General features: G+C 37.8%; 1 protein-coding gene across 1 annotated transcript in view; it reads left to right on the forward strand.

Moving 5' to 3' along the window:
• SH3RF1 (SH3 domain containing ring finger 1) overlaps positions 1-26,410 on the forward strand; it is a gene marked incomplete at both ends in the record, with an annotated part of 83,466 nt that extends 57,056 nt beyond the window's left edge. The window contains 8 exons of the mRNA XM_084285963.1: positions 1,648-1,950; positions 2,819-2,929; positions 10,516-10,670; positions 13,029-13,199; positions 13,346-13,605; positions 17,580-17,938; positions 20,112-20,446; positions 26,242-26,410. Of these exons, the coding sequence (XP_084142089.1) occupies positions 1,648-1,950; positions 2,819-2,929; positions 10,516-10,670; positions 13,029-13,199; positions 13,346-13,605; positions 17,580-17,938; positions 20,112-20,446; positions 26,242-26,410 (1,863 nt within the window). The remainder of the gene's footprint in view (positions 1-1,647; positions 1,951-2,818; positions 2,930-10,515; positions 10,671-13,028; positions 13,200-13,345; positions 13,606-17,579; positions 17,939-20,111; positions 20,447-26,241) is intronic.
• Between the last annotated feature and the right edge of the window lie 327 nt (positions 26,411-26,737).

Raw genomic sequence — 26,737 nt, forward strand, 5'->3', positions numbered from 1 at the left:
ATGAGGAAAAGGCAGAGGTGCTTAATGCCTTCTTTGCCTCAGTCTTTAGCGGCAAAACCAGTTGCTCTCTGGATACCCAGTACCCTGAAATGGTGGAAGGGGATGGGGAACAGAATGTGGCCCTCACTATCCATGAGGAAAGTGTTGGCGACCTGCTACTGCGCTTGGATGTATGCACGTCGATGGGGCCAGAAGGGATCCACCCGAGGATACTGAGAGAACTGGCAGAGGAGCTGGCCAAGCCGCTTAACATCATTTATCAGCAGTCCTGGCTATCGGGGGAGGTCCCAGTCGACTGGCAGCTAGCAAATGCGACACCCATCTACAAGAAGGGCCGGAGGCAAGACCCGGGAAACTACAGGCCTGTCAGTTTGACCTCAGTGCCAGGGAAACTCATGGAGCAGATTATCTTGAGTGTCATCACGCGGCACTTGCAGGGCAACCAGGTGATCAGGCCCAGTCAGCATGGGTTTAGGAAAGGCAGGTCCTGCTTGACGAACCTGATCTCCTTCTATGACAAAGTGACGTGCTTGGTGGATGAGGGAAAGGCTGTGGATGTGGTCTACCTTGACTTCAGCAAGGCTTTTGACACTGTTTTCCACTGCATTCTCTTCAAGAAACTGTCTGCTCCTGGTTTGGACTGGCGTACACTTCATTGGGTTAAAAGCTGGCTGGATAGCTGGGCCCAAAGAGTCGTGGTGAATGGAGTCAAATCCAGATGGAGGCCGGTCACTAGTGGTGTTCCCCAGGGCTTGGTACTGGGGTCAGTCCTCTTTAATATCTTTATCAATGATCTGAATGAGGGGATTGAGTGCACCCTCAGTAAGTTCGCAGATGACACCAAGTTAGGTGCGTGTGTCGATCTGCTCGAGGGTAGGAAGGCTCTGCAGGAGGATCTGGATAGGCTGCACCGATGGGCTGAGGCCAACTGCATGAAGTTCAATAAGGCCAAGTGCAGGGTCCTGCACCTGGGGCGCAATAACCCCAAGCAGAGCTACAGGCTGGGAGATGAGTGGTTGGAAAGCTGCCAGGCGGAGGAAGACCTGGGAGTGATGGTGGATAGTCGGCTGAATATGAGCCAGCAGTGTGCTCAGGTGGCCAAGAAGGCCAACGGCATCCTGGCTTGCATAAGAAGCAGTGTGGCCAGCAGGCCTAGGGAAGTGATTGTCCCCCTGTACTCAGCTCTGGTGAGGCCGCACCTCGAGTACTGTGTTCAGTTTCGGGCCCCTCGCTACAAGAAGGACATGGAGGTGCTCGAGCGAGTCCAGAGAAGGGCAACAAAGCTGGTGAGGGGCCTGGAGAACAAGTCCTGTGAGGAGCAGCTGAGGGAGCTGGGCTTGTTCAGCCTGGAGAAGAGGAGGCTCAGGGGCGACCTTATTGCTCTCTATAGGTACATTAAAGGAGGCTGTAGTGAGGTGGGGGTTGGTCTATTCTCCCACAAACTGACTCAAAGCATGTTGAGTTGATAGTTAAAAACTTAACTCTGTAATGACTAATTTTTAGGGTAGGTCAGTATGGCACATTTTTAAATTGCATAGTTTAGATTCAGCTATAATGAAAAATATAAAAGGAAAATATATTTTGGCTATCTTCGGGTGATTTTCTCAAAATCAAACTAATTATTAATGTGTGAATATTTTCTTGTAGTTTAACACAGCAGCCAAGCAGCTGATAGAATTGGATAAGCCCTCAGGTTCTGCTGTAGACTCCGGAGAAGGTACCTCTGGGGCAGCCCACAACAATTCAGTCCAAAAGCACACCGATACAAAGAAAAACACCAAAAAACGGCACTCTTTTACCTCCCTCACGATGTCCAACAAGTCTTCACAGTCCTCTCAGAATCGCCACTCAATGGAAATCAGTCCTCCTGTCCTCATCAGCTCCAGCAACCCAACCGCAGCAGCCCGCATAAGTGAGCTGACGGGACTTTCTTGTAGTGCCCCTTCTCAGGTAATTTACATTAAATTAAGTATAAATCGTCTGTGTATTTTTTAATAACTATAAAGGCTTATGATCTTGTCCTGTTTACCCCAAATTATTTGTTACATGTAAGTAATACTAGCATACACTTTCACAAAGCTCATCTTCCAACATGGAGAGTGTTTTAAGGGAGAAAAAAAACTCCTTAGAAATGCAGATATGATTATCTTGTAAACTTATTTTCACAGTTTTCAATGTCCAAAACATCAGAAATTGTAAAATCTTAGAATCTAGAGTGACTTGATTCATTTTCTTGTAAATTGAATATTGTACTGTATACTAATAAAGCATATGCAAATAAAAGTCAAATTTAACATGAAAATTACATACATTCCAGAAATGTGCCACCTTAATATGATTGTGATAAGTAGAAGTATTTATCTGGCTTCATTTATTTGTTAGTCTCATGTTTTTTCAAGGCTGTTAATTACAAAGTTCAGGAGTTAGTGAACAATTGTCTGTTTCACATAAAGATTAAATTTGGGGAGTAGAAATGGTAATAGAGACAGAAGTGTGGAATTATTATACATGAACTAGTAAATATGTTTTATTTGCATGTCTTTGGGATCCAACTGACATTTATGGAAAAAAGAAAATGATTATAAGTGTTTCACATTGGTAGTTCAATATATCTCCAAAGTTTCTGAAACATCAGAAAATAATTTGCTGAAATATGGTGAGCACTATGATCCAGTGTTGTTTGCACGAGTATCTAACCATAAATTATTTCTAAAGTTAAGGACAGTAGAATGCCAGTGATTTTGACCATGAAGCTTTACAGCTGTGTCAAACTAATCAGAACTGACCCTGCTGTTGTGTTGTTTTCTTGTTTTGACAGGTTCATATTGGTACTACAGGGCTAATTGTGACTCCACCGCCTAGCAGCCCAGTCACAACAGGGCCTTCATTTACCTTCCCATCGGAAGTTACCTACCAAGCTGCTCTTGGTGTAAGTACTATTTAAGAAAACTCATCCTTTTATCTTTGGTCTGTACTGTCACTTTCATTCCAGAGATTTCACTGGATTCTTTCACTGATTTGAAATAACGAGTTTATGGTGATCATCTGTGTGATAGACAATAGTATAAACAATTAGAGAAAAAACATTATTGATAAAATAATGCTTGAATCCTGTGATCCATATCCATTTCTCCATCTTTCCTCTGTGCAGTAAGCACAAGAAATACACATCCTTCAAGAACAGTAGTTCTTTTCAGCATGAGAAGGAAAGAGATTATCTTGGGGGAAGGTTAGGAGAAACAAGCAAGACCTTGAAAAACAAAAACAAACAAACAAAAAAAACAACCCACAACCAAAAAAAGTACAAGAACTTAGACCTTGGTTACCAGGTATTTTTGTCTTCCTTAACTCATTACTAGCAAGATTCTCTGAAATTTCAAAACTGTGCTTTCTTTAAACAAGCTTATTTTAGTTGTGTGTACCCTTGTTAGATAGTGGATGTATCAGACATGTCTAGGTTGGGTTCTTTGAAATCAATCTGAACAACTTGCAAATGGTCATCTTTTACAGGAAGGAATACACTGCTCTGCTACTTTCCTTGGACAAAGAAATTGTCATCAAAAAGTGCAGGATTTAATTCCAAAAACAATGATGTTTGTTTTGCTGTGTTTTTGGTGGACAGGCTCTGGAATGTCCTATATCATACTGCACTTTTCAAAGACTGACCTTAACTGCAGTCAAGAGCGTAGACACCAGTTTTCACAGATTTTAAAGGGAACTTCATGAATTCTTAGTTTGATAATATGAATTCTCTGAATTTGATACTTATTTCAAGTCCAAAAATTGTGTCCTTAACCTTTAAGGGGTGCCACGGTTAAATAATAATTTTCCAGTTAGTCTCCTTTAAATAAAAATCAAGAAAAAAAAAAAAAAGCTTGAGGCTTGATTTGTTTAGGTGTCTAATTATCCTTGCAGCCTTTAAAGCAAGTAAAACGTGATGCTTAGCCTTGCTACTAAATTTCTCTAGGCTGGTTTTCAACTTTGAGCACTTGAATAATTTTACATAATTGTCTGTAAAATCAAAGGCAGAATTGTCTGCCTTCTGCTATCAATTTTTTGTTGTTTAATTAAAGGCTTAGGTGCGGCTTGGTCACAGCTGAGAGGTTTCATTTTGACCACTTCCTTTGGAACTCTTAAGTTACATTTCTCAGTCCTTCAACTTACGATGCTGTTAGTTTCTGAATTATTTCCAGTACTTTCTTCTGGCATGGTAAGTGCATTCCAGAACGAGGCACAGTACTACACGATCATTTTAAGTGGTGAGAATATTGATAGTGTGACCTTTTCACTTTTAGTCCAGTAGTGTGACGGTTCCTATCTTGAGAATATCCATGCATGGACTGAGTGTGGCACCAAGTTTTTGTTCAGCTACATATCCATGATGATCCCACAATTTTTTGTTGTCATCAGTGGTACAGTGATTGCTCTCATCCAAGTAAATATATTTCACCACGTATGTTCAGATGGACGAGCCTATTGACAAGTACACAGGCAGTATGTTTGTGCTCTGTTTTACTGAGTAATCCAGGTTGTGCTGTAGCAATTCTTTGTCCTTTTATTGTTTATCACTCCTTCAGTCTGTGGATCGTCTGTGCAATCTTCCTGTTAAAGTTATTCTTGATCCAATTAATAATCTGCTTAGACTTGTATTTTAATGTCACAGAATGATTGAGCTTGGAAGGGACCTCTGGAGGTCATCTGGTCCAAACTCCCTGCTCAAGCAGGTTGCCCAGGACCATATCCAGATAGATTTTGAAGATCTCCAAGGACTCCTCAACCTTGCTGGGCAACCTGTTCCAGTGCTCAGTCACCTTCACAGAGAAAGAAAATTTCCTGAAGTTCAGATGGAGCCTTCTATGTTTTAGTTTGTCCCCATTGCTTCTGATCCTGTCACTGGGCACTGCCTGGCTTCATCTTTGTTGCATGCTCCCTTATATACACTGATAAGGTCCCTCCTGAGCCTTCTCTTTAGGTTGAACGGTCCCAGCTGCCTCAGCCTTTTGTCATAAGAGAGATGCACCAGTCCCTTAATTATCTTTGTGGTCCTTTGCTGGACTCTGTCCAGTATGTCCGTGTGTGGCCTGTATTGAGCAGAGGGGCAGGATCACCTCCTGTAACATGCAGGCAGCGCTTCTCATGCAGCCCAAGGTACCATTAGCCTTCTTTGCTGCAAGGTTACGCTTCTGACTCATCTTCAACTTGGGTCCACCAGGACCCCCAAATCCTTTTCTTGTATCTGACGTATACATCTAATACTGGAAACAATTAGCTGCTTACGTACTGGCTCATGTAATCTTTTAGACTTCTTTCATCCTGTCATTCAGAAAATACCTTCAAGCACTGAGCAAACAAAATAACTGTTGATATCATCTGTGCTGTTAGGCAAAATACAAGTCTAGTTAATGTATTTGCTGCAAACATCAAGTATTGATTTGATTTGTGGCCAAGATACTCAGTTTTGGAGAGGATGAGTTAGGCAGCATTCAAAGCATAATTTCAAGAGTTCTATCAGAAGTTTTTTTTTATTATTATTATTATTCCTTTTAGTAACAAACAGTTTTGCTTGTTATTAAGAATCAGTAGTTCTTTCTTTGATGCCAGCATAGAAGAATACTTTATTTTGTTGGTGGTGCAAAGTCGTTAAAGCACCTCGGGTGCTTTAGTTGCATAAGCTTGTTCAAAAGCAATCTCACCATCAGTACCCATAGGGATGAAATTACAGTGCTAAATGCAACATGGATTGAAACTTTGCCACAGGATTGTCCTATATCCTGGAGTGATACTTTCTTTTTGTGATAACCAGGTTCTTGGTTATGTTTCCAATTAGGCATATAATTCCCATTGAGAAGCTGAATTATTCTCTGCCACCCTCTTTAAAAGTCAATAACCTTCTGTATATAATGTTCTGTTTCTTTTTGACTTGTTTGCAGCATGACTAAAATACAAGCTGGTGCTGGCAGCCCAGACTACAGTTAGGTGGTTCCTATGTTCTTTTACTATAGATGATATTAGATGATGCAATTTGTACTCATAGACTGTGAAGTGTGTCTTTAAATTCCCCCTTTTCACTTGCTTCATAAACTCATTTTAATTTTAGAAATCTGCAAAACAGCTTTGATAAACCAACAGTGAAGGTGATGTTCTTTCTCTCTAGATTTTTTTCCCCTCCAGAAATACCCTTCCTGACATTCTCAGCCTTAATGTTAAGCCACAGAACAATTGTGCTGTATTATACAATATACCAGTGGTTAGCTTGAGCCCTTTTGCTTTTGTGTTTTTTGCTTTTTTAAGTAAAAGCTCTCGCATTTCTCAAAGCTTATCCCTTTAGCTTTTCTCTACATTTCTGAGTACTATGCAAATGACAGGAGAGTTGGGATGGAATGGGGAGAGTTTCTCTTTAGCATGAATATGATTTAATTGGATCTTCTTCCTGTCGATCGTTCTGGCATTTATAACACTATTTAAAGTAACTGTTCTTTGAGAGCAAGCCATTCAATACTACCTTTTACTTCATGCCAAATTCAGATTAGGGGAGAAGAATCAATAAGAATTAGGAATGATGATGTTTTTTGTCAAATGGCCATATACACCATCTGCTGCTTGTGTCACATAAACAAATTTTTATTTGCATTGAGAAAACCTGTGATAATTTCTTTAGAAGTTTTATTTTACAGCAGCAGTTCTTTAAACAAGTTCTGTAGCCAGCAGCATGAATTCTTCTTTTGTGTTTTGAGGTTTGATTCTTTGAAATCGAAGAAGCTATGAACTGAGACAAACTTCTCACAGCTGAAGCTTTTGATTGTGATACTATCATTTAGTGTTCTCTGGGACTTCAAACCATAGCTTTGCCCTTAACGGGGGCATTAATTGGTCTTCTCTTCTTGGCTACTGGCATTTTTGAACCTTGTAGGTGCTTGGTATATTTGACATTCTTTATAAAATATAAATAGCAGATGTCAAGTTCAATAGTTGTTGGGCGAAAATATGCATGTACAATTAAGTCTCGTTTACATTGGAGGAAATTCTTGGATGTAATTCATAAGGCAGTTATCTAATGGAGGAGATCTAGTTGCTATAGATTTTGCTGAAAAAAAATGTTAAAGGAAGTATGTGATTTGAGCCGTGGTATGGGAGAAACAGAGCTGAAATACACTACAGCAAAGTTAGAGTTGCATTCAAAACCAGCAGAAGAGAAACAGCATGCATCACCAACAGATAGCTTACCATCCTTTCTTTCTGCTTTTTACATCCTCTAAAGAAGGTTTGGGACTGTAGTTGACCCAGATATCCATATTTCTACTTCTTTAGATTGAATATGTTGACTTTGAAATGGTGTCATGATATGTGCACTTAACTAGCAAAAACAAGTGGTCTATATTTGGATGGTTTACATTAGCTTACATGTTGAAAGTTCCAAAAATTAAAAAAAATCCCTGATTGTTCTAGTCCTGTTTGTTCTCTTGCCTACACACAAAAAAATTACCCTTCTGTATTAAAGTACATGAGGTAGTCTGATTTATTAGTAATGAGGCACAAGCTGTGAGGGTTATAGTATACTGATGACTTTTAACTCTCTTTCATGTTGTTCCAGCTGATTCAATAGTGTAAGTCAGGAGGAGGTTTAAATAAGAACTGTCTGAGTTTTAACCAACAATAATTCAAATTAACTTTTGTAGGTAAGAGGAAGCAGCTGAAAGAAATGATGAGGTTTTGTATGAGAGGCCTGCTCTTGATAACATATATTTATAGTTTAGGAATTTTGTTAAATATGAGCCTTAATTTGTTAGCCCTGAGGGGATTTTGCAAGTTGTATATTTTTTCCTAGACCTTGTGGGACTGACAGTTAATTAATGTTTTTTCCTACTGCTGTGCCTTTTGTTGTTCTTTGCATGAGCTGATTATTGGTCTTCAGTTGACTGATACAGGAATGAAGGCTAATTATATTTCAGCTTAGTGGTACATATGAGTTTCTAGAGCACAGTTATAAGTACTATTTTAAATTTTTACATAAATTAAGTATCAAATTAAGTATAACGTTTCATCTTTCAATTAAAAAAACGTCATCGCTTTTCAGAGATATGTTTAAGATGCTGGTTTGTGCTGAAAATACATCTGCTGTCTGAAGGGTAGTTGCAGAAAGTTTCATTTTTTTCCCACTCAACTGCTTGAAATAAAAATACTTTATTTTGATAAGTATATTTTGTTAAATCACAGGAGGGGTTTGCATATATTTTTTCACCAAGTGTTGAATATGGAAACCATCAAAGCGAGCTTGCGCTGTAGAGGTAGATGTGTTTCTCAATAGCTACAACAATGGATACATGACAGAAAACTTTCTGAAAATTTAGCTAGAGCATTTGGGGCTATTTTATTAAGTTGCAGCAGTGCAAACTGAGGAGCAGTTGTCTTCTAAAGCCTATCAGGTAGTTTGTTTGGATTTCTAAGTACTTGCCAAGTCTTCTGGCGTTTAACTGGGCTGCGGCTCACTGCAGGTTTCATTACCATAGTAATAGACACGGGAAGGGGAGCAGAACCTTAATGGAGCAAAATAAAAAAGAGCTGGGAAGATGCCTTTATTGCAGCTCAAAAATCTGTGTATGTCATGTGGTCAGATGAATAAAATACAATGTGCAGTATATATATGTTTAGAGATACAGGAAGTGTGAAATATTGACACCTTGATACTGGGCATGAATAAGTATTTAAAGATTTCCAGCTAACCATCTCTAATGTGAATTTACAGGTTCCCTATGTATAAGGAAATCTAGATTCCTAAAAAAACCGGTTTGAATCTGTATTCTATAGACCAGTTGTCTAAAAGGTGTTCACATTTTTCAGCCTGGATTCATCCAAGGCATTTGTTGAAGCTGAATGGGAGAGGGAATTAACTTGGCTGGAAAGCAGTTGAAAGAGCAATGTTAGTATTTCAGTACGAATGTTTAAGATATTTTTAAAATATTGTTGAATGGATGGGGATCTAGAATATAAAGCAAATGCATATACATATTATTTACATATATAATGTAAATAACTAAGTTAGTATGAAAGCTCACAGTTATGCTTCACAAGCAGGTCATGTCTGCTTTGTATTGAATACAGTTGATCTGTTTGATTTTTTTTAAAAAAAGCATGATTAGAAAAAAATAATAAAAAATAACTATGCAATTTATATTGCTGTTCAGATCTAATTAAGCATAAGAAGTTTGAAATTATGTTTGCTGTAAGAGATAATCAGTTTTCTCTAGATTTTGTTCCTTTTAATAATTTAGTACTTTACTGTGTCTTGACAAGTAAGACTAGTTCAGAGAATCATCTTTTTATTAATGCTCTCAAAATGCAGTGAGGTAATAATCCCACAGTGCAGAACTCCTTTGCCAAGAGATTTTTGTTTAGAAAAACAACAAACTTTAGAAGTAGGCTGTTTGAGGGAAATTAAAATTACTTACAATTATATTTTTCCAAAGCAATAATGTAGCGCTGTGCATTTATATGCTGCTGTACTGGATGAGCCAGGCAATGCTTCAGTACATTTTGGTAATTTATATTCTTATGTGGGTTTTTTTAGATCTAAAGTGGCATTATTTAGAGTTTTGCTTCAGTATTAAAGGGTTGTTTTAAGTCAAAGATCATGTATGAAATGAATTCTGTTTCACATTTTAAAATGTTTCAGTTTTTTATTACTCTTTTTTTTTTCCTGTTTGTTGTAACACAAATAATTATTTTTGGAAAGGGGGGGAAGAAAAGTTCTCCTTTTGTGAGACACTTTTCCCAGGAGTGTTGGTACGCAAAGTCCTAAAGAATTGTCTAAGGCTTTATAGAACAGAAGGTAACAATTGCTCCATTGAGCCTCAAAAGGCATAGAATCCTGTAGGCAGGACCCCCCTTAGGATCTGCCTGTAAAGAACTGTGCCTTTTTACTGGGGTGTTTGTTAAAGATTACCAATTTCGATAATACTGAATTTCAAAAGCTAACTCTTTAAACTAGAAGAATAGGCGAAAGTGGTAACAATAGCTCAGTGGCTATGGTCTCACATTGTGCTTGCTTTTTGTTACCCATACATCAAAAGAAAATTTTCCCCAGAAGGGGGTGGTTTTGGGTGCACTACTGCTGAATGGCATATTCTGTTTCAGCTTCAGGTTACAAAAACAATCATGTTTTGAAGTACAGTCAGCAGTAGGATGTTAAAATCTACCTCCTGGAAGGCTTCTGCATTTTTTTGAGTCCTATCCTAAAGATGTTATAATTAGAAACAATGCTTTCTGTTTTTCCTCTGCTGAGAAATTGCTTGTCATTTGCTTAATTAGCTGCCAAGACTTCAAGAGTTTAAAATGCAAAAAGTGAAATACAAACAAACCTAACTCTCTGGTTATATTTTACCAGTAAGTAATGGAATACTGAACTCTAGCTGATTTTTTTGTTTATTTTCTTAGCATATCGTACTTCTCTTTCAGCCGATTCAGCTCATCAAACAATATTGATCATCTGTTGCTATTTTTTTTCCCTCAAAAAATCAGAATATGAATCCCCCACTTCCACCACCACCTCTCTTGTCTGCTGCAATCATTGCATCAGCTTCTTCTGGACCTCAGTCTGCAGGTGTAATACAAAGGCCAACATCAGGATCAGCTGACCAAATGGCACATTTACGACCACAAACTCGTCCAAGTGTGTAAGTAAAATTGAAACTTTTTGCCAATCAGAACAATGTAACGAGTTCAATAACTTCATTTATACATACTTTGTGCCAGCTGGCTATGTTCTGCTAAAATTCCCAGGAAACAACTTAGAACAAAAACAAGGCATGCATAAAGGTGATATCCTCAAATGGCTTTTGCACTGAGGGTTATTTATGCCTTAAGTAGATATCATCAGCTCTTGATGTGTATAGGAAACAGTCACTTCAAAAATACAAAATGTTTATCATGTCGAAGATGAATGAATCGTTGAGTCAGTGATGAGGACTGTGTAACTCGCAAGTGGCAAACACAGGAGTGAATTTATTCAATGTTTTCTGTTATGCGTCGAATGAAAAGGCTATTCTCATACGGAATAACTTATGCCAAAACATAGAAATGCTGTATCTCATTTAGACTGTTATATTAGCATGTCATTGTCAGTCTGCTTGTCTGAGATGCGATTGAAATTTGACTGAGGATTCTACAGTTCAGTTAATTAGTGGGTGTCAATTTGGAATGAAGGCAGAAAGCTGCTAGTTAGCATTATGTCTTCACACTTGTACAAGCAAATGTGCATCATCCTTCTGGCTGAAAATATTTTGTGTATTAACATGTGCTTCTGACAACATCTTCTCGGAAGCTTCTTTGTGTGCAGTTTGGAGAATAAGAAAGAAAAGAAAAAATAAAAATCAGGAGTGGTTGAACCACGTAATTGGACACATTTGAATAATGCAAGGGCTGCTTTTGTTCTCTCTTTCTTTTTTTTTTTTTATCTTCCCACCAGGTTTCCTCCCACTCCAAAAGAGCGCCCATCTTGTACAGCAGGTGCATCTGGGTTTGGGCTGTTTCTTCAATGTTGAGCATTTTAACGCTGCTTCTTATGGATCATTGTGCTTAGTGCAGTTAATCAAGTTCCCATCTCATTTATTCCAATCCTCCATCTTCAAAGGGTTGCTCTATAAGAGGATACTAATGAAATTTGTAATGATTTAACTAAAAGGGAAGTTAATGAACACCAATTAAGGCCCATCAGTTGCTTTCCCATAGAGGTTCAGCATGTGGCTTTGTAGATTATGTGCTAGTGAAGCCTTTTGTTGCCAACATGTTATATCTAGCCTTTAAAGCATATTTTGAACTTGCTTTACTATGTACCTATATTGCCTTTAAAGCATTTTTGCAGGTAATGCAAAGATTCTTGGGTAGACAACAAAAAATACAAATACAGTACAAAGTAGATAAGCATGCAGTTAATGCTTTCGTTACTGTGTGTAAAAGACGATTTTGACCAGAGAATGTTATATAAACATTCCTTTCTGCTCCTGGAGTAACAAGGGGAGTGGGAAAGACTAGAACTGCAAGTAACTGTGGACCCTTTTCCAAAACGGGACGTTCTACCCATCTACCCTGATTGGCTACATCTTATGAAAAATACATTCTTTTTGAGGAAATGTGATTTATTAGAACGTCATTTCCTATAGATCAGGGACCATGATTATATAAACGTTTATATAAAAAAATTTTAACGGTTTTCTAATGTTCAAATTGTGGCAGAAAATAGAACTCCATATATCACTTTTTAATATGACCCTCTGCATTCTTATTTGAAGACTTCCTTAGGAATATTCCAGCATGCAAATACAAAAGTTGCAGGTTTATTTTTTATTTTTTCTCTGTAAATCCAGATACAGTTTGGTACTAATATTTAAAAAAAAAAAAAAAGTAAAATGCTTCTCAGTTTTCAGTATGATTTCAGATGCGCTATATTATACATTAATGTTGCTTTGCAGGAAAAAAAAAAAAAGAGTGAAGAAACTTTAAAAGGTGAACAACTGCTAGCTAACTTACCCATAGACTTCCAGTTCCAGTATCTTTTTTTACACTGCAGTTGCGTGGGAGGATTCCAATTTTGCAATTTGATAAGTATTTCTGACGCTGATCTTTTATTCCCAACTAACTGAAAATTTCCTCCCCCTCCCTTCCATTTCCTCCTCCCAAAAGTTGGCATGTCACCTAGTGGAAGAGATTAGAAGGAAGCGTGGTGAGAGAGGAGTGGGTTTTGATGGGATCTGGAGTCATTAATCACCTATTTAGAGGTCACTAACTGAATTAAGGAAACGGACAATCTTATTGGAAGTATTTATATGTTACAATGCTTTTAATGGTCATTGTTCTCCTTGTTACTACCATAACTTACTGGTTTAATATTGAAACAGTGTGATTGATCAACTGCCATACAACCCTTTCTGCCATGACTTCTCATCTCCGACCCTGAATTCTCTCAGCTAGAAAACACAAATGATGTTTGTAATGGTTTTAGATTTAACAATTACATCTACTTTCCTTTCTTGTAGATATATTGCTATATACCCTTACACTCCTCGAAAGGAGGATGAACTGGAACTGCGGAAGGGAGAAATGTTCTTGGTATTTGAACGCTGCCAAGATGGCTGGTTCAAGGGAACTTCCATGCACACAAGCAAGATTGGTGTTTTTCCTGGCAATTATGTGGCTCCAGTTACAAGGTACGTTTTCATACAGGTGTCTAAATAGTTCCTAGGTGTCTAGTTTCAGGTCCTAATCCTTAAACTAAATAATAGAAAAGCTGTAGGTGTCAGCAACTAGCGTGTTTTTCAGTTGTGTTTTAGTGTTTTGTTTTCAATTTTGGCAGGACAGTGACAAGTGCATCACAAACAAAAGTTCCCATGTCTACTGCTGGCCAAACAGGACGAGTGGTAACTATGGTCAGCCCTTCCACTGCTAGTGGAACTTCTCAGAAGCTCCAGGGGAATGGTGTGGCAGTGAACTCCAGCACAGTACCCACAGCTGTGGTTTCTGCAGCACATATCCAAACTAGTCCACAAACCAAGGTCCTTATGCACGTGACAGGACAAATGACAGTCAACCAGGCTCGCAACGCAGTTAGAACAGGTAAAAGAAAAAGTTATAATAAAAAAAAAGCTTTCTATTTGCAGTAGTATCTTTGTGGTAAACTATAGGGTTTGTCTGGGCAGGTAGCTTGAGTCAGAATATGTGTAAATACATGTTTCTGTTTTTCTAAAGTATTTTTATATTATAGAGCTGAATGCTTTCTGAAATGCCAGTATATCTCTCTGAATTGATAAATCTTTTATTATTCTCCTCCAAGCAATTGTGTGTACATACGTATTCCTACTGTTGGAAACTTATATATAGGTATTTTAGGTGGAAATTTTTGTTTTTCCATCAGTATCCAGGATGAGGACATTCTTTGAGCTTCCCGACTAATACGCAATTCATGTAGTAATAAAAGTGATAAGAACATCTGAGTCATAGCTTATGTTTTTGTGCTAACTGCATAACAACTACAGATTGCTCTAATTTACCATTCGTTGTTAAATTCTCAACCTAACATCTTTGAAGACTTTTAGCATTCATTCATTCTTCTCTTTCAGGGCTGAGGGCTAGTTTTTATGCTTTCCAGTTTGTTCTCTATACTTGACTTGAACTTTTTCCAGCTTTGACTCTGAAACCATTAAGACTAGACTAGCTTCAAGATACGTACCATCTATGTCATAAAACAGTATTATATCCTGGAGAAGAGGAGGCTGAGGGGAGACCTCATTACAGTCTACAGCTTCCTCGTAAGGGGGTGTCGAGAGGCAGGAGACCTTTTCTCCATTAACACTAGTGACAGGACCCGCGGGAACGGGGTTAAGCTGAGGCAGGGGAAATTTAGGCTGGACGTCAGGAGGGGGTTCTTCACAGAGAGGGTGGTTGCACACTGGAACAGGCTCCCCAGGGAAGTGGTCACTGCACCGAGCCTGTCTGAATTTAAGAAGAGATTGGACTGTGCACTTAGTCACATGGTCTGAACTTTTGGGTAGACCTGTGCGGTGTCAAGAGTTGGACTTGATGATCCTTAAGGGTCCCTTCCAACTCAGGATATTCTATGATTCTATGATTCTGTGATTTCTGACAGGTATAACTCTGGCTTTACTGTCTGGGGCAGGCCACATCATAGTGAAACATGCCTTCTTGTTATTTAACCCCAGATCCAAAAAGATTGATAGTGGTATTTTCAGGAGTTTTTGCTTACCAAATCTGTGCACTCCACTGTGGATTTGCCAGGCTAGAAAAATACCATGTGTCTGGAATATTATCTGTTCCAGTTGCTCCTAGGCCCTCAAGAGGAGGAAAAATAATAATAATAAAAATAATTAAAAAAAAAAATACTACAGCAATGTAAACCTCCACTGCAAATTATCCCAGTGTTCCATCTTTCAGCCGTGTATTTGGGCCCTAAGATCTCTTGGATGAAAGAATCATGAATGGAACTTTTTTTAATCACTACATCCTAATTGGCAGAGCAGGAGAGGAAATGAGATTCCAATGGTATAATCTGTTACCAAATTAAGGATGATTATTTTTTATGGTCTCAATATCTGTGATTTAGCCCACTCTTCCTTCATGGTCATCTCCTAAAACACCTTATGCATGCTTGGATGTCAGCACCAGGTTTGATTTTGCAGGTAGAATATGTGCATGTGTCTTTAGATGCTTTGTTTCTTTAATTGGCCCGTCTTCCTCCAGGCTGATCTGAGGCTGGAAGACATGCGATAGTCCTTTGTAACCACTTTGTTCTTTACCTTTAAATTAGAAACAACAACAACAACAAAAACACACCAGGTGCTATTGGCAGCTGGTAAGAGAAACCAAGCAAAACATCTGTACATTTTTGCCTCTCAGGCACAGGTGGTTCCTACTTTAAATCCTTCTTTTGAGCTGTCTAAAAGTTTGCAAGTGACAGCACAAAGGAGAAGGTTCCTGTGGGCTCCAGAGGCTTTTCTGTCCCTGCATCTCTGCACTTCTGTCAAGATGAATAAGCTCTTACAGTTCCATTCAGCTGGAAAACATGACAACATGCTTTCCACCAACTTTTCAGGTCCCAAATGGAAAATTCAAAGGGGCTGCGCTCTCTTCACAGGGAACTTAACATTGGATTGCAGTGTAAAGGTGAACTGTTCAGTCACAGCTCAGTCACAAATATAGATCTGTTCTTGTAATGGCCTGTTTAACTAGAACCGAAGCAATAATGGATGCTTTATGTGCAAATGTTACATAAAACTGTGTAGTCAGCATCTGAAATGTGATCATCTTGAGCTTTTGCTTGCTGAGTGTTGTTCTCTCAGCAAGGCTTCGCAGGCTAATGCTGCATTTTGCACGGCTGTTCTTCGCTTTCAGTTCAGCTCATGACTTTGGGGATCCTTCTTCAAATGATCTTAGTGAGATGTTGCTCGTCATCATCTGCACTGAGGGGTATGCATTCTTTGATTGAAAGGAGCTGGAAAAGAAGTGTATATTCCGCCTATTTCATTAAAAGATGAACTAATGAAAGCAGGGGAACTTGAAGCCTTTTTCTATGGATTTCATCAGGGATCAGGAAACAAAACAAGAAATCTATTCCATACTTGTACTCTGTTTGCCTGCAATTATAGTAGCAGCTACTTGTAAGAAAACTGACTTTATGTCAGGAACAAAAGGCAGCATTAACAATTGGCTTTTTTTTTTTTTTTTTAAATATACCAAAAAGTTTGCTGCTGTTGGTTTTAGGCAAGCCTGCACTCTTCCTTTTTGAAATGTTCATGGTGCTTAGAAAAGGTCTGCTGCAGTGGGAGATCTTACATATCACAGAATATACACAGCAATTTGTGGTGCTTTCTTTTTAGGAAACAACTTGTGTTTCTTATCTCAGAGATTATAATTGGCTATAATACTTCCTGTAGCATTGTTATATCCCATTTGTGAATTGTGTCAGGCTTCTCTAATACACTGTTGGTACAATATACCAAGGGGATTAGTAGACAGCAGAACAGAGTGAGTGAGCGCTAGAGGCTTGATGCCAGCATATCAGTTACGAGAAGACTGCAACTCTAATTAGTATTTGAAAAATCAAAGTGAATTGATATATTTGAGAAGTGCGCTCACCAAGCCAGAGAGATGACCCCTCTCTAGATACTCCGTTTCAGTGTGTTTGAAGGAAAGAGGCCGTGCAGCAATGGAATGCAGCGTCTTGCCTCGTGTTGTTTGGGTGAAATGTCTGCACTCCATGCCACCTGATTGTACAGAAATACTCAGCCTGTTTTAACGATCTAAAGCATATAATGTTGATCATATAACTATGGCAGCAGTGTTGCTTCTTGGAAAGGATAAATTAGTTCATGCAGAGGTCTGTGCTTTGCAGCTAGGCTGCAGCCCAGGTTAGTGTATTTATCCCTATGCTGTTTTCCAACTTCCAGTGTAAATGTTGCTTTTATTTCACAAGGGTATGAGTAAATCCGTTCCTATATTTAAACATCCCAAGAGACAATAGCTTACGTTTTCAGAGAAACCACTCACAGCAGTAATTGCCACTGTACTTATTGTTTGAAAGACCCACTAAATCTGTTGTGATTTTGTGAGTAGTTTAGGGAAAACAATCCAATTATATTTTTAGCAGCTTCTATAAGGAGTGTTTCTTCCTACATTGTTTTATATGCCCTGACAACTACACAGCATATTAAAAGGAACAAACAAGTTCCAGGCAGGATTTAACTAGCTCTTGTGAACTAAAATGTAATGTTTGCATTTCTGTTCTTATGTGAAGCATTTTACTTAGCAGCTTGGCTATCTCCACAATAGTTGCGGTGATGTTAATCTTCTGTTGCATACTGGTGCAAGTAGGTTACCAGGAGTATGCTGCCACTTTATTATGCTGAGATAAATTGGATGCTGTGTAAGTTGTTATTATAGTAATACAAATGGAATTGGCACAGGTAGGAAGGAAGCTTCTTGTAATTGATTAGTTATAACACAGTGACAGTACCTCTCTTTCTGTGTGCCTTATGAAAAGATGAACTCTCTTGCATATTATTCTTTTGTTCTAGTTGCTGCACACAATCAAGAAAGACCTACAGCAGCAGTCACACCCATACAAGCACAGAGTCCAACATGCCTTATTCCTGCAGCTGTGATCATTCCCCACCACTCCGTTGCCTCCCAGCAGCTCCAGCCCCAGCTTCCAAATACTGCTGCTTACGTCACAGCTGTGAATGTGAACCGCTCAACCATCCCTCTGGCATGTGCAGCAGCTTCTTTGAATTCTCCCAGCGTTGCTGCTTCATCTTTGGAGGGAGATATTAGTGGGAGAACTGTAAACACTCACCCTGGAGCTCCTGCATCTCCAGAGAGTGCTTTAGCAGCTGGTGGAAGTGCTGCTGTCAGTAAAGCAGACAAGGACAGCAAGGTGGGTAGAGAATCAAATCACTTCCTTGCATTCTCCAACTTTTATCATTCAAACTTTTCAGAAATCTGTATTTATTTCTTACATTTGCTGAATTGGAGGACTGTAAGTTTGCAAGGCTGAGCCTGAATCCCAGGCAGCCATTTTGTGACTACAGCAAGCCCATTCATGGCCATTCCATAATAATTTAGGAGGGATAAAATACAGAGCAGACTTTGGAGAAGGGTTAAAATAGGGTAGCAGATTGATGCCTCTAGTGGTGAAAAAAGGTGAACTGGTAAAGTTCAGACGAGCTATTTGACTCTTGGAATTTTAAATACTTTGTTTTCTGGAACTGTGACCAGATTGCCAGGTGCTTTAGAAAGTTACATGGTTAGTAATTGTTATCAGTAAGAATCTCTAAACTAGTATACTACCCTGGTAATAGGGAAAAAAAAAAAAAAAAAAAGGTAAGAAAAAAAGAAAATAACAACAAAACCAAAATTTATAGGAACATAAGAAGTTTGGTCTAACAAAATGAAATTCATATTTAGTAAAAAAAACAGTATTCCTTTAGGTTGTATAAGTGGAAAAAATCAATTATGAAACATTAACTTTACATATAGTATTATAACATTTGTCTTGTTAAGTAGACAGAGACTATGAAAAAGGTTACAAGGAGTGCTTATTGTACAAAGAAAAAAAAGAAAGCTGCAGTATCAATCACATAAGTATCTTTTGTAAAGGGAGGTCAGTAGAGTTTCTAGTGATTCAATTTCTCTTCCTTCCATTTAAAGTACTTTTCTCTGTCTGAAATCATTTTCACTGTCCAACAAACCACGTCATTATGTTACATTGTTGGCAGAAACAGTTCTCCAAATTTCTGAGTGGTTTTCTTTTACAGTTGTGGTGTCTTTGGAATCTTTTTTTTTCTGTTTTTGACAATTTCCTTTAAATCTCAAATGTTTTAGACATTACCTTGCTACTTTTCACCCACATGCACTCCTTAATGACATTTTTGAAGGTTTTAATCATAGGTTTGTAACTGTAATCTCATCCACTTCTTAATTATTTTTGCTGATTATTATTGAATGGAGGAACCTAGAACTTTGGTGTTTTTGTTTTTGTTTTTTTTTTTTAAATGACTTTAGCTGTAACCACTGAATCTAGACCAAGGTGCTTTTAGGCAGGACTTCTAGAAAATAGATTTAGAGTTTAAGGTTGAAGTTGCTAACATATTCGGACTGTGTTAATTTCTTTTAGTTTTTCTATTTCTTTCCTATATTGTAGACAGCAGTTCTTTCCTGAAATAGCTTTAATTTATTGGAGACTTGGAAGAAAGACTATTTTTCATTCACAGTTCACCAATTCCACTGCATCCCAAGCTATAATAAAAATCTCATATTGCTTAGCTTTTCTCTTTCTGTGGTTAAATAGCTTATTTTTGTCTTCAGGGCTTACAATCTGGCACCTCTCATAAGCACTAAATTCACTTAGTCAAAGGGTTGGTAAGAAGATCACTGCCACACCCCTTTAAAAAAAAAAAAGACAAACACACAAGCTACTTAAATAATTCTCTTTAGAGTAAGTCTTAGTCTTCAGGGATTCCTGTCTGGACAAGCAAAAAGAATGTTTACAATTCTCCCCTCTAGCAGAACAGCAAAACACAATACATTCCCCTTGTGGCAAATTTCTGCTAAATCATGACGGTCTTCTCTTACTGAGGGAGGGTAAATAAAAGACACTTATCTAAACAGCAGCCTCCAGGGCAGACTTTTTCTCCCTGGTTGGTTTGAAATAATTCTTTATTCCTTCCTAGAAACTTCCCTGTTAACTAAATGTTTACTTCTTAGATTCCCTTTGTGGGAATCTAACTCCTCACTCCTTTTTCTAGACAACCTTTTGGGCCAATGCCATTGGCTTTCTAAAGTAAGCCTTAACTTACCTTAACTGAGCAAAAGGGCTTAGCATATTCATGGTCTAAACGAGTCACTGTTTTTCTCTTTAGAATTTTAATAATTATCTTTCTCTTTTATAATTTTCATAATTAACTCTTGTAATAATTTGTACAATGTCAAGCATTTCCTCATAATTTACTTGAGTCCTCTCTGATCAAGGTGACATCTGTAAGAAGGAAGTGTTCAACTCTTTGTGGAATGCCTTTGTTCTAAAATGAAGCACTTCTTTTTGTTCACAGAAAGAAAAAAAGGGGTTGCTGAAGCTGCTTTCTGGAGCATCCACCAAACGCAAACCCCGCATGTCACCTCCAGCATCACCAACTCTGGAGGTCGAGCAAGCAGCTGCAGAGTTAGCCCTGCAAGGTGCAGTTGGGCCAGAGCTTCCCTCAGCAGGTGGTCACAGCAAAGCTGGATCCTGTCCCACTGACTGCGAGGTCTCTGGGCTGGCGCAGGAGACGCAGCATCGGAAGACAAGTTCCCTGGATTCCGCTATTCCAATAGCGCCGCCGCCTCGGCAGCCGTGCTCATCCCTGGGTCCGGTCCTGAATGAGTCCAGGCCTCTTGTCTGTGAAAGGTAAATTATTCCTGTCATGAAACTTAGGCAAACCAAGGAAAAAATTGCACACGGATATTTGTTGTGTATTAGAACTGTTAGTAGCTCTTCAAAATGCTGAGGTTTTGTAGAAAAAACAGAATTTGCTCATTTAACATTGCTTTATATGCTTACCAACCAACTCTAGTGTTTGTTTTTCTTTCTGTGTTACTTTAAAGTTTTGGCATAAAAAGACACTCAAACACACTGAGAACTGAGGTAGATGAAACAGAACACTTTATAGTCTTGTGTATGTGAACATCAGGTTAGTCTTTGGGATTATTAGCAGTACATAATTGCCAGCCCAAATATATGTTGAATAAGGCACTTATCTATGCTTAGGCTTGCTATGTAATTTCTTGAACTGTTGCAGAGATGGCTTTTCTGCATGAAGGCCCTGTTACTGTGCACTCCACATAGGAACCTGTAGGGCAACCTCTGCATCCTGGCAAGTAAGCCTAAAAAGCGCACAGTTGTCTGATCTCTGAAGCTGACAGGCAGTTGCTTTAAAGTTCTGTCCCTTTTATTTTGTGTCCACGTATTATTTTCAAATTTCAAGGTCCTCAGTAGGCTGCACAGCCTGTGAAGGAAGTGGCAGTTTTCTGTCTCTTTTTATTACCCTTGGTAGTAGACAAGCAATATGAAGAATGTCGTAGGATTTCTTTTGCAGTAGCTACAGGATTGTGTGGGATACAGAAAAAAATAGGGTTGCTGTATAACAGTTCTAAGACTAAATTGATTCATGCTGACTACTGTAGACTTTGTTCTGATACTATTAACTCATGGCGTGTGGGCATACCATTGCACTTCCAGAGTCCCATTGATCTAAAGCTACATTTGTGTCTTAAGAGCCGGACAGTATGTAAGTTTCTATTTTGACTTTTATTTGACTTCTGTCATACCTTTAGCATTTTTTAAAAAAGGTTATTACTGTTTCTGTGCAGTTTTCTTGCAGGAAATGTCTTATTTCATATTAAATTTCTAAAGTTGATTACATTCATAGATAGAAAATAAAAGGTGAAGGACTTTGCTTTAAAACTAACAATTTATTTTCACATCATCACGAATTTATTTGGCACAGTAGTATATTTTAGTGCTTTAAATGTGACAATAATATCAAATTCATTCTGGTATGACCAGTGGATATTCATATAAAGCTATTTGCATCCTCACAAAATGTGGATTTTTCATTTCCATGATGGAGTTTTTTTCTTGTTACTACTTATTGCAAATGATGCTGTATACTTTTATTGATATAATAATAATATACACTCAAACATTCCTTTTAGTATAAATCTGTGTCCATAATGTTTGTTTAAGTGATAATTGCTACCACAAAATAATTTTCCCTGATAGTCATGTAGAATCGTTACACTTTTGTCAGCACATTTAAATAGAATTTCATCTGGGTTCTCTTTTTCCTTTTCAGGACAGAGTTAATACTTTTCTTGCTGATTTGCTCTTGTTAAGTTTGTTTCTTTAGGCTGAATTGCTTCAAATCTGTTGCTTAATAATGCATACAACTCACCTTGCACTCGAAGTCTTCAGAGTACCTTAGAAGCATCAATCAGTCTTACTAGTTCTCAGCAGGCATATATAGGGAATGTACTGATGGTACAATAGTATCTTCAGTGAAAATTTGGAGTTGAGGAGAAAAATAAAAATAAGTTCAGCAAAAAGCAAAGGAACAGAGAAATCTCCTGCTAAAATTGTTCTGCTCTTAAATATCACAATTGCCATCACAGGCTACAGTCTTTGGAAAAAGTAATGGTACTCTTTCTATTCTGACTCCAGCTTTGGACTATAATTATTAGTGTTTAAAGTTTATTTACAAATCTGACTCGAGGATTTAGGAGTCAGGTTCTGCTGATATTCTGGATGAATTGGCAGCAAAAGTGTCTGAATCAACTCTGAAAAGCCCTTGAAAATATTCCTGTTTAACACTGAGTTTTCCCTGGAGTCCTGGCTGCCTTTAAAGACACAGGAGTAAATTCTCATTGTAATCCCACTGTTTCTCCATTCTCTAGAATTGCGGGTTCTCTAAGAGTGTGTTTGATGTATGCTCTACAGAAAATAGGAAGTAAAAAGGTGAACCATGAAAGAGATTGTTTCCAGTTATACAGAATAAATGGATTAGCGTATTTGATAGTGCACAGGTTCTTTGTGGTGTGGATTTGCAGATAAATATTGTGATACCTGTAGCCATTTCTCTAAAGGAAGGGAAGATGATGGTATTCCCTTCCATCTTAATATTGCAGGACTCCTCTGTAGCAAACCAGTGGTTTACCTGCCACTACTGTACTCTTCTCCTTTGAGCTAGGTTGACTGCCCAATGGTGACAATGCTCTTCCATATGTTCATTATATAGGATAAGGAGAAACGTTAAACAAATTTCATCCAAGCCTCTCTTCCAATCTGGGGCAGTTTGGAGAATGCTTGTCTCCTCACAGAGTGTGTTAGATCACCTGAGACTTTGCAATGGCGTTCAGTCATTCTTCTGGTCCCTCAGCCAAGCTGCAAGTTGTCTTACAGTGGTACCAAATCTTTTTCAAGACTTTTCTCTTTTAGAAGGAAGCATTGATTAAATAACCTTAGGTTTTACAGTAAATATATAGCACTGTAATAATCAACTTTTCAGCACCCCACAAGGGGGTTAAAAACCTGAAATCGGACCTAAACGCACATCACTGTGTAACCTAAACTACAAAACAAGTCCTTCATCCAGTTATTGTGAAAGATAGCAGAAATTTTGCTCTGCCAGTAAAGTGGCTCCAAGCCATTTAATTCCCCACAGAGTGATTGGTATAATATCTGTTTCCAGTGAGCAGGCTCGTGGCTTAGGAGGGCAACAGGTTTTATCAGGTCTGGCAGCATGTAACTCTGCTCAGAACCATTCCCCCCCTAGAAGGGGGTTGATTAGTGCATCAAGGCACCTACTCAGCAACTGCAAAAGCTGCACAACAGCAGTATATAGATGAGGTGAAAAGTAAAAATTAAAAAAATAAATAAAAAAAGGAAGGTTTAATATAAACTTAACTAGTGTAATAACAGTAATTCCAACTTTCCATTGTCTGCTTTCCCCAGATAACTTTATTTTTGCATATGTGAAAGTATCCTCGAGGTGACTGGACAAATGATTCATAAAACAAAATAGGAAAAACACAAGTAAAACGGTCTAAAAATAACTGCAAATAGCTTGGAAGAAGATCAGTATTTAGTGAAACTGAAGCGATGAAGGAACAGAAACACATGAAAGATGTAATCCTTTTCATGTTATTGGAAAGTGTCAGAAATACCAATATTACCAATGAAGAGTAAAATGGAGAAATGTGAAGACAGATCACCTTCACCCCCCTAAAAACAAAACAAAATAAATCACAAATACAAAGTGCAACAGCACTATGGGATACAGCCAGACGTGAGGAATATCAGGAAAAAAGTCATGGCAAATGTAGTGGTTGCTTCTGGGAAGCTGTTGCAAGTTTATTTTTATAATATTTGATCACTAACTTATTAGAAAGAATAACATTTTGAAACATAATTTAAAAAAATACTGTAAAACAGTCAAAGCAAATAGAAAGAAAACACATATTGTGCATCTAAATATACTGGGCAGATGGGGGATCGTTGTAACTGAAATAAAGTCGTAGTTTATAAGTCACTGATGAGTATACTGTGCACATAAAAAGCATTCATAGATTACGTGGCCAAAAGGATCTGCAAATTTGACCTTCAGACATTGAAAACATTTGCAAATACTGAATAGGGAGATAAACAAGGAAGTGTTTTGGGGATTCAGACATGGGAATGAAAAAGTTTTTCCAAAACATAACTCACACTTAGTAAACATGGTTGATTTTTCTAGGAACCTGGCAATGAATTTTAGAGCTGAAGCATAAGCTCTTTACTCTGCATAAAATTGGTAATTTTGACAGTCTGTTGTTTGAAGAATTGAAGAATAATTTTTGTTCCATAGTTGATAGAAGGTGATCTGAATGGACAGCTGAATGAATTTATGATGAGTGTGGATGGGATCACCTCTGTTTGGGCAAATATAATTTGTAAAATATGACCTGAAATTTGCTGGTTTGCCATAATAAGAAGAGATGGTGTGATCTTCAAGGCACAAACTCTTGTAGGTTTTCTGCTGATTCAGCATCGCAGAAGATAGTAAAACAGCACTTAAATGCCAGGAGTGTTGTGCTTTGTGTTAGACATTAGATTACAAGATGAATGTCAAAGTATTTGGAAAGCTAATGAGAGGTACTGAGCTACTGCAGGGGTGTGAGTGTTCCAATCTGTATGGAAAGCTTTGTATTTCTGTGCAAGCTGGTGGTGGTCTAGGGAGGGCAAAGAGAAGATGGGTATTTGCAAAGTTGTTGGTTTTAACACTTAAGAAGGAGAGGAATAGACTAGTCTATTAATTCAGGAGAATGCAGAGGTAACTTATGGACAGCATTAGAAACTGAAATGAGGGCATTTCAAGTGAAACGAATATTTACAGGGCGCAATTTGAAAGAATGGAAGGTAAGTAATACAGGTATTCTTTTTTAACACTCAATTTTAATGGGCTTTCTTTTAGATAAATATAGTGTGTGTTCTGTAGTGTGATGGTTAATTTTCAGCCCCTAAAGCAGCCATTTATTGCAATAGTTGAAGTTCATCATACCTTTATTGCAGTCCTTTATCTTTTACTATCTTGTCCTGTCTGAGTAGAGGCTGTTGTTTATGTCAAGTAGTACACATTCTTGAGAGAACTTATGGTCTATTAAAAATGTTTGCTTCTTATGTCTTAAGGCAGCAAACTTTGAAGGCTCTTAACCTTAAAAGTTTTTTAATTCTACAGTCAGCCATGGATTCAATTTGATTTCAACATGCAAGCATTACTGGCTGTGTAGCTAGAAACTCAATTATAATAATTATCAGAAAACTTTGGAGAAGTTGACACAATTGTCTGCAGAGCTATAACATTTAAATTTTGGGTTGATGCGAACTCAAGCTGTGATATTAGGTTGAGTGGTGTTATACGTGTTTGAAAATAAGTATAGAAGAGTGATTGTAGCCTGTATTTAATGTGTAGTGGAAGTCATATTCAAAAAGTGATTTTACTGTGAAAAATTGGAAAAACATACCTTTTTTTTTTTTTATCGGTCAGATGCTAAAGAAAATTGTTGGGCTGAACACTTCTTTAAAATGTTGTTTTAATATAGTAGTACACAAATTATGCAACTGTGTCTAATTAAGATGGCATGCATTCTTTTCCTGAAAAGCTTCTAAGATAAACACAAATAATTAAAAACAAATGCAAATTAATCTGTTTTGTTAGTTGCATCTTTTTATACTATTCCTTTTCTTAAGAACGTTCCCTGGGATAACATCACATTAAACATATAGTCATAAAATTATGCCCAATTACTGCTGTGAATGCTTTGATATTGTTGAGTCATGCTAGCTGGAAGAGTCTGCAAATTTATGTCCAAAAATGTGTTTATGGGTTTTCTCCTGTTATTTGACCTTTTAGTGCATTTTTACTGGGATTTTGGTTAAAAAATTGTGGTAGGAGATGCTTATGTTTGACTTAAATTCATTATGTTGCTGTTACTGTTTTCTGTTCAAGATATACTTAACTTTTAATTTGCTGTGTTCTACTCAACAAACAGTTCCAGGCAGTTTCCTGTTTTGATAAGTTTTAACATGCACAAGAATATTTTTAAAAGCATTGTTTTTTAAAAAGAACCTGAACTAAGGTGGGATTTTTTTTTTCTCTAATTATACAGGTACAGAGTTGTGGTGTCTTATCCTCCTCAGAGTGAAGCAGAACTTGAACTTAAGGAAGGTGACATTGTTTTTGTACACAAAAAACGTGAGGATGGCTGGTTCAAAGGCACTCTGCAACGAAATGGAAAAACTGGCCTTTTCCCTGGCAGCTTTGTAGAGAACATTTGAGAAGATTCATTCCGAGAGCTTCAAATCATACCATACTGCAAAGTAGCACAAGTATTTTACCAGAAAAAGCACAGTCATGAAATATTTTCAAGTGACTGTAATGTAAACAAAAATATTACATATTTTTACAGTGTCTATAGCACAATTACACCAGCGAACAAAGAAGATGAAGGCATCTGCTGGTTTTATCACTTCGGATTCTTAAGTGTGATGTGTGCCTTGTACTGTCTGATTTATTATATAGAAGAACTTTTTTCCCCCAGCTATGTTACATAAATGAACATTTGTTTACAAGGCTGTAACTAATTTATTCTTGTTTTTTTTTTT

Source organism: Netta rufina, assembly GCF_964035555.1.
Source record: "Netta rufina genome assembly, chromosome: 4".
Lineage (NCBI taxonomy): Eukaryota > Metazoa > Chordata > Aves > Anseriformes > Anatidae > Netta > Netta rufina.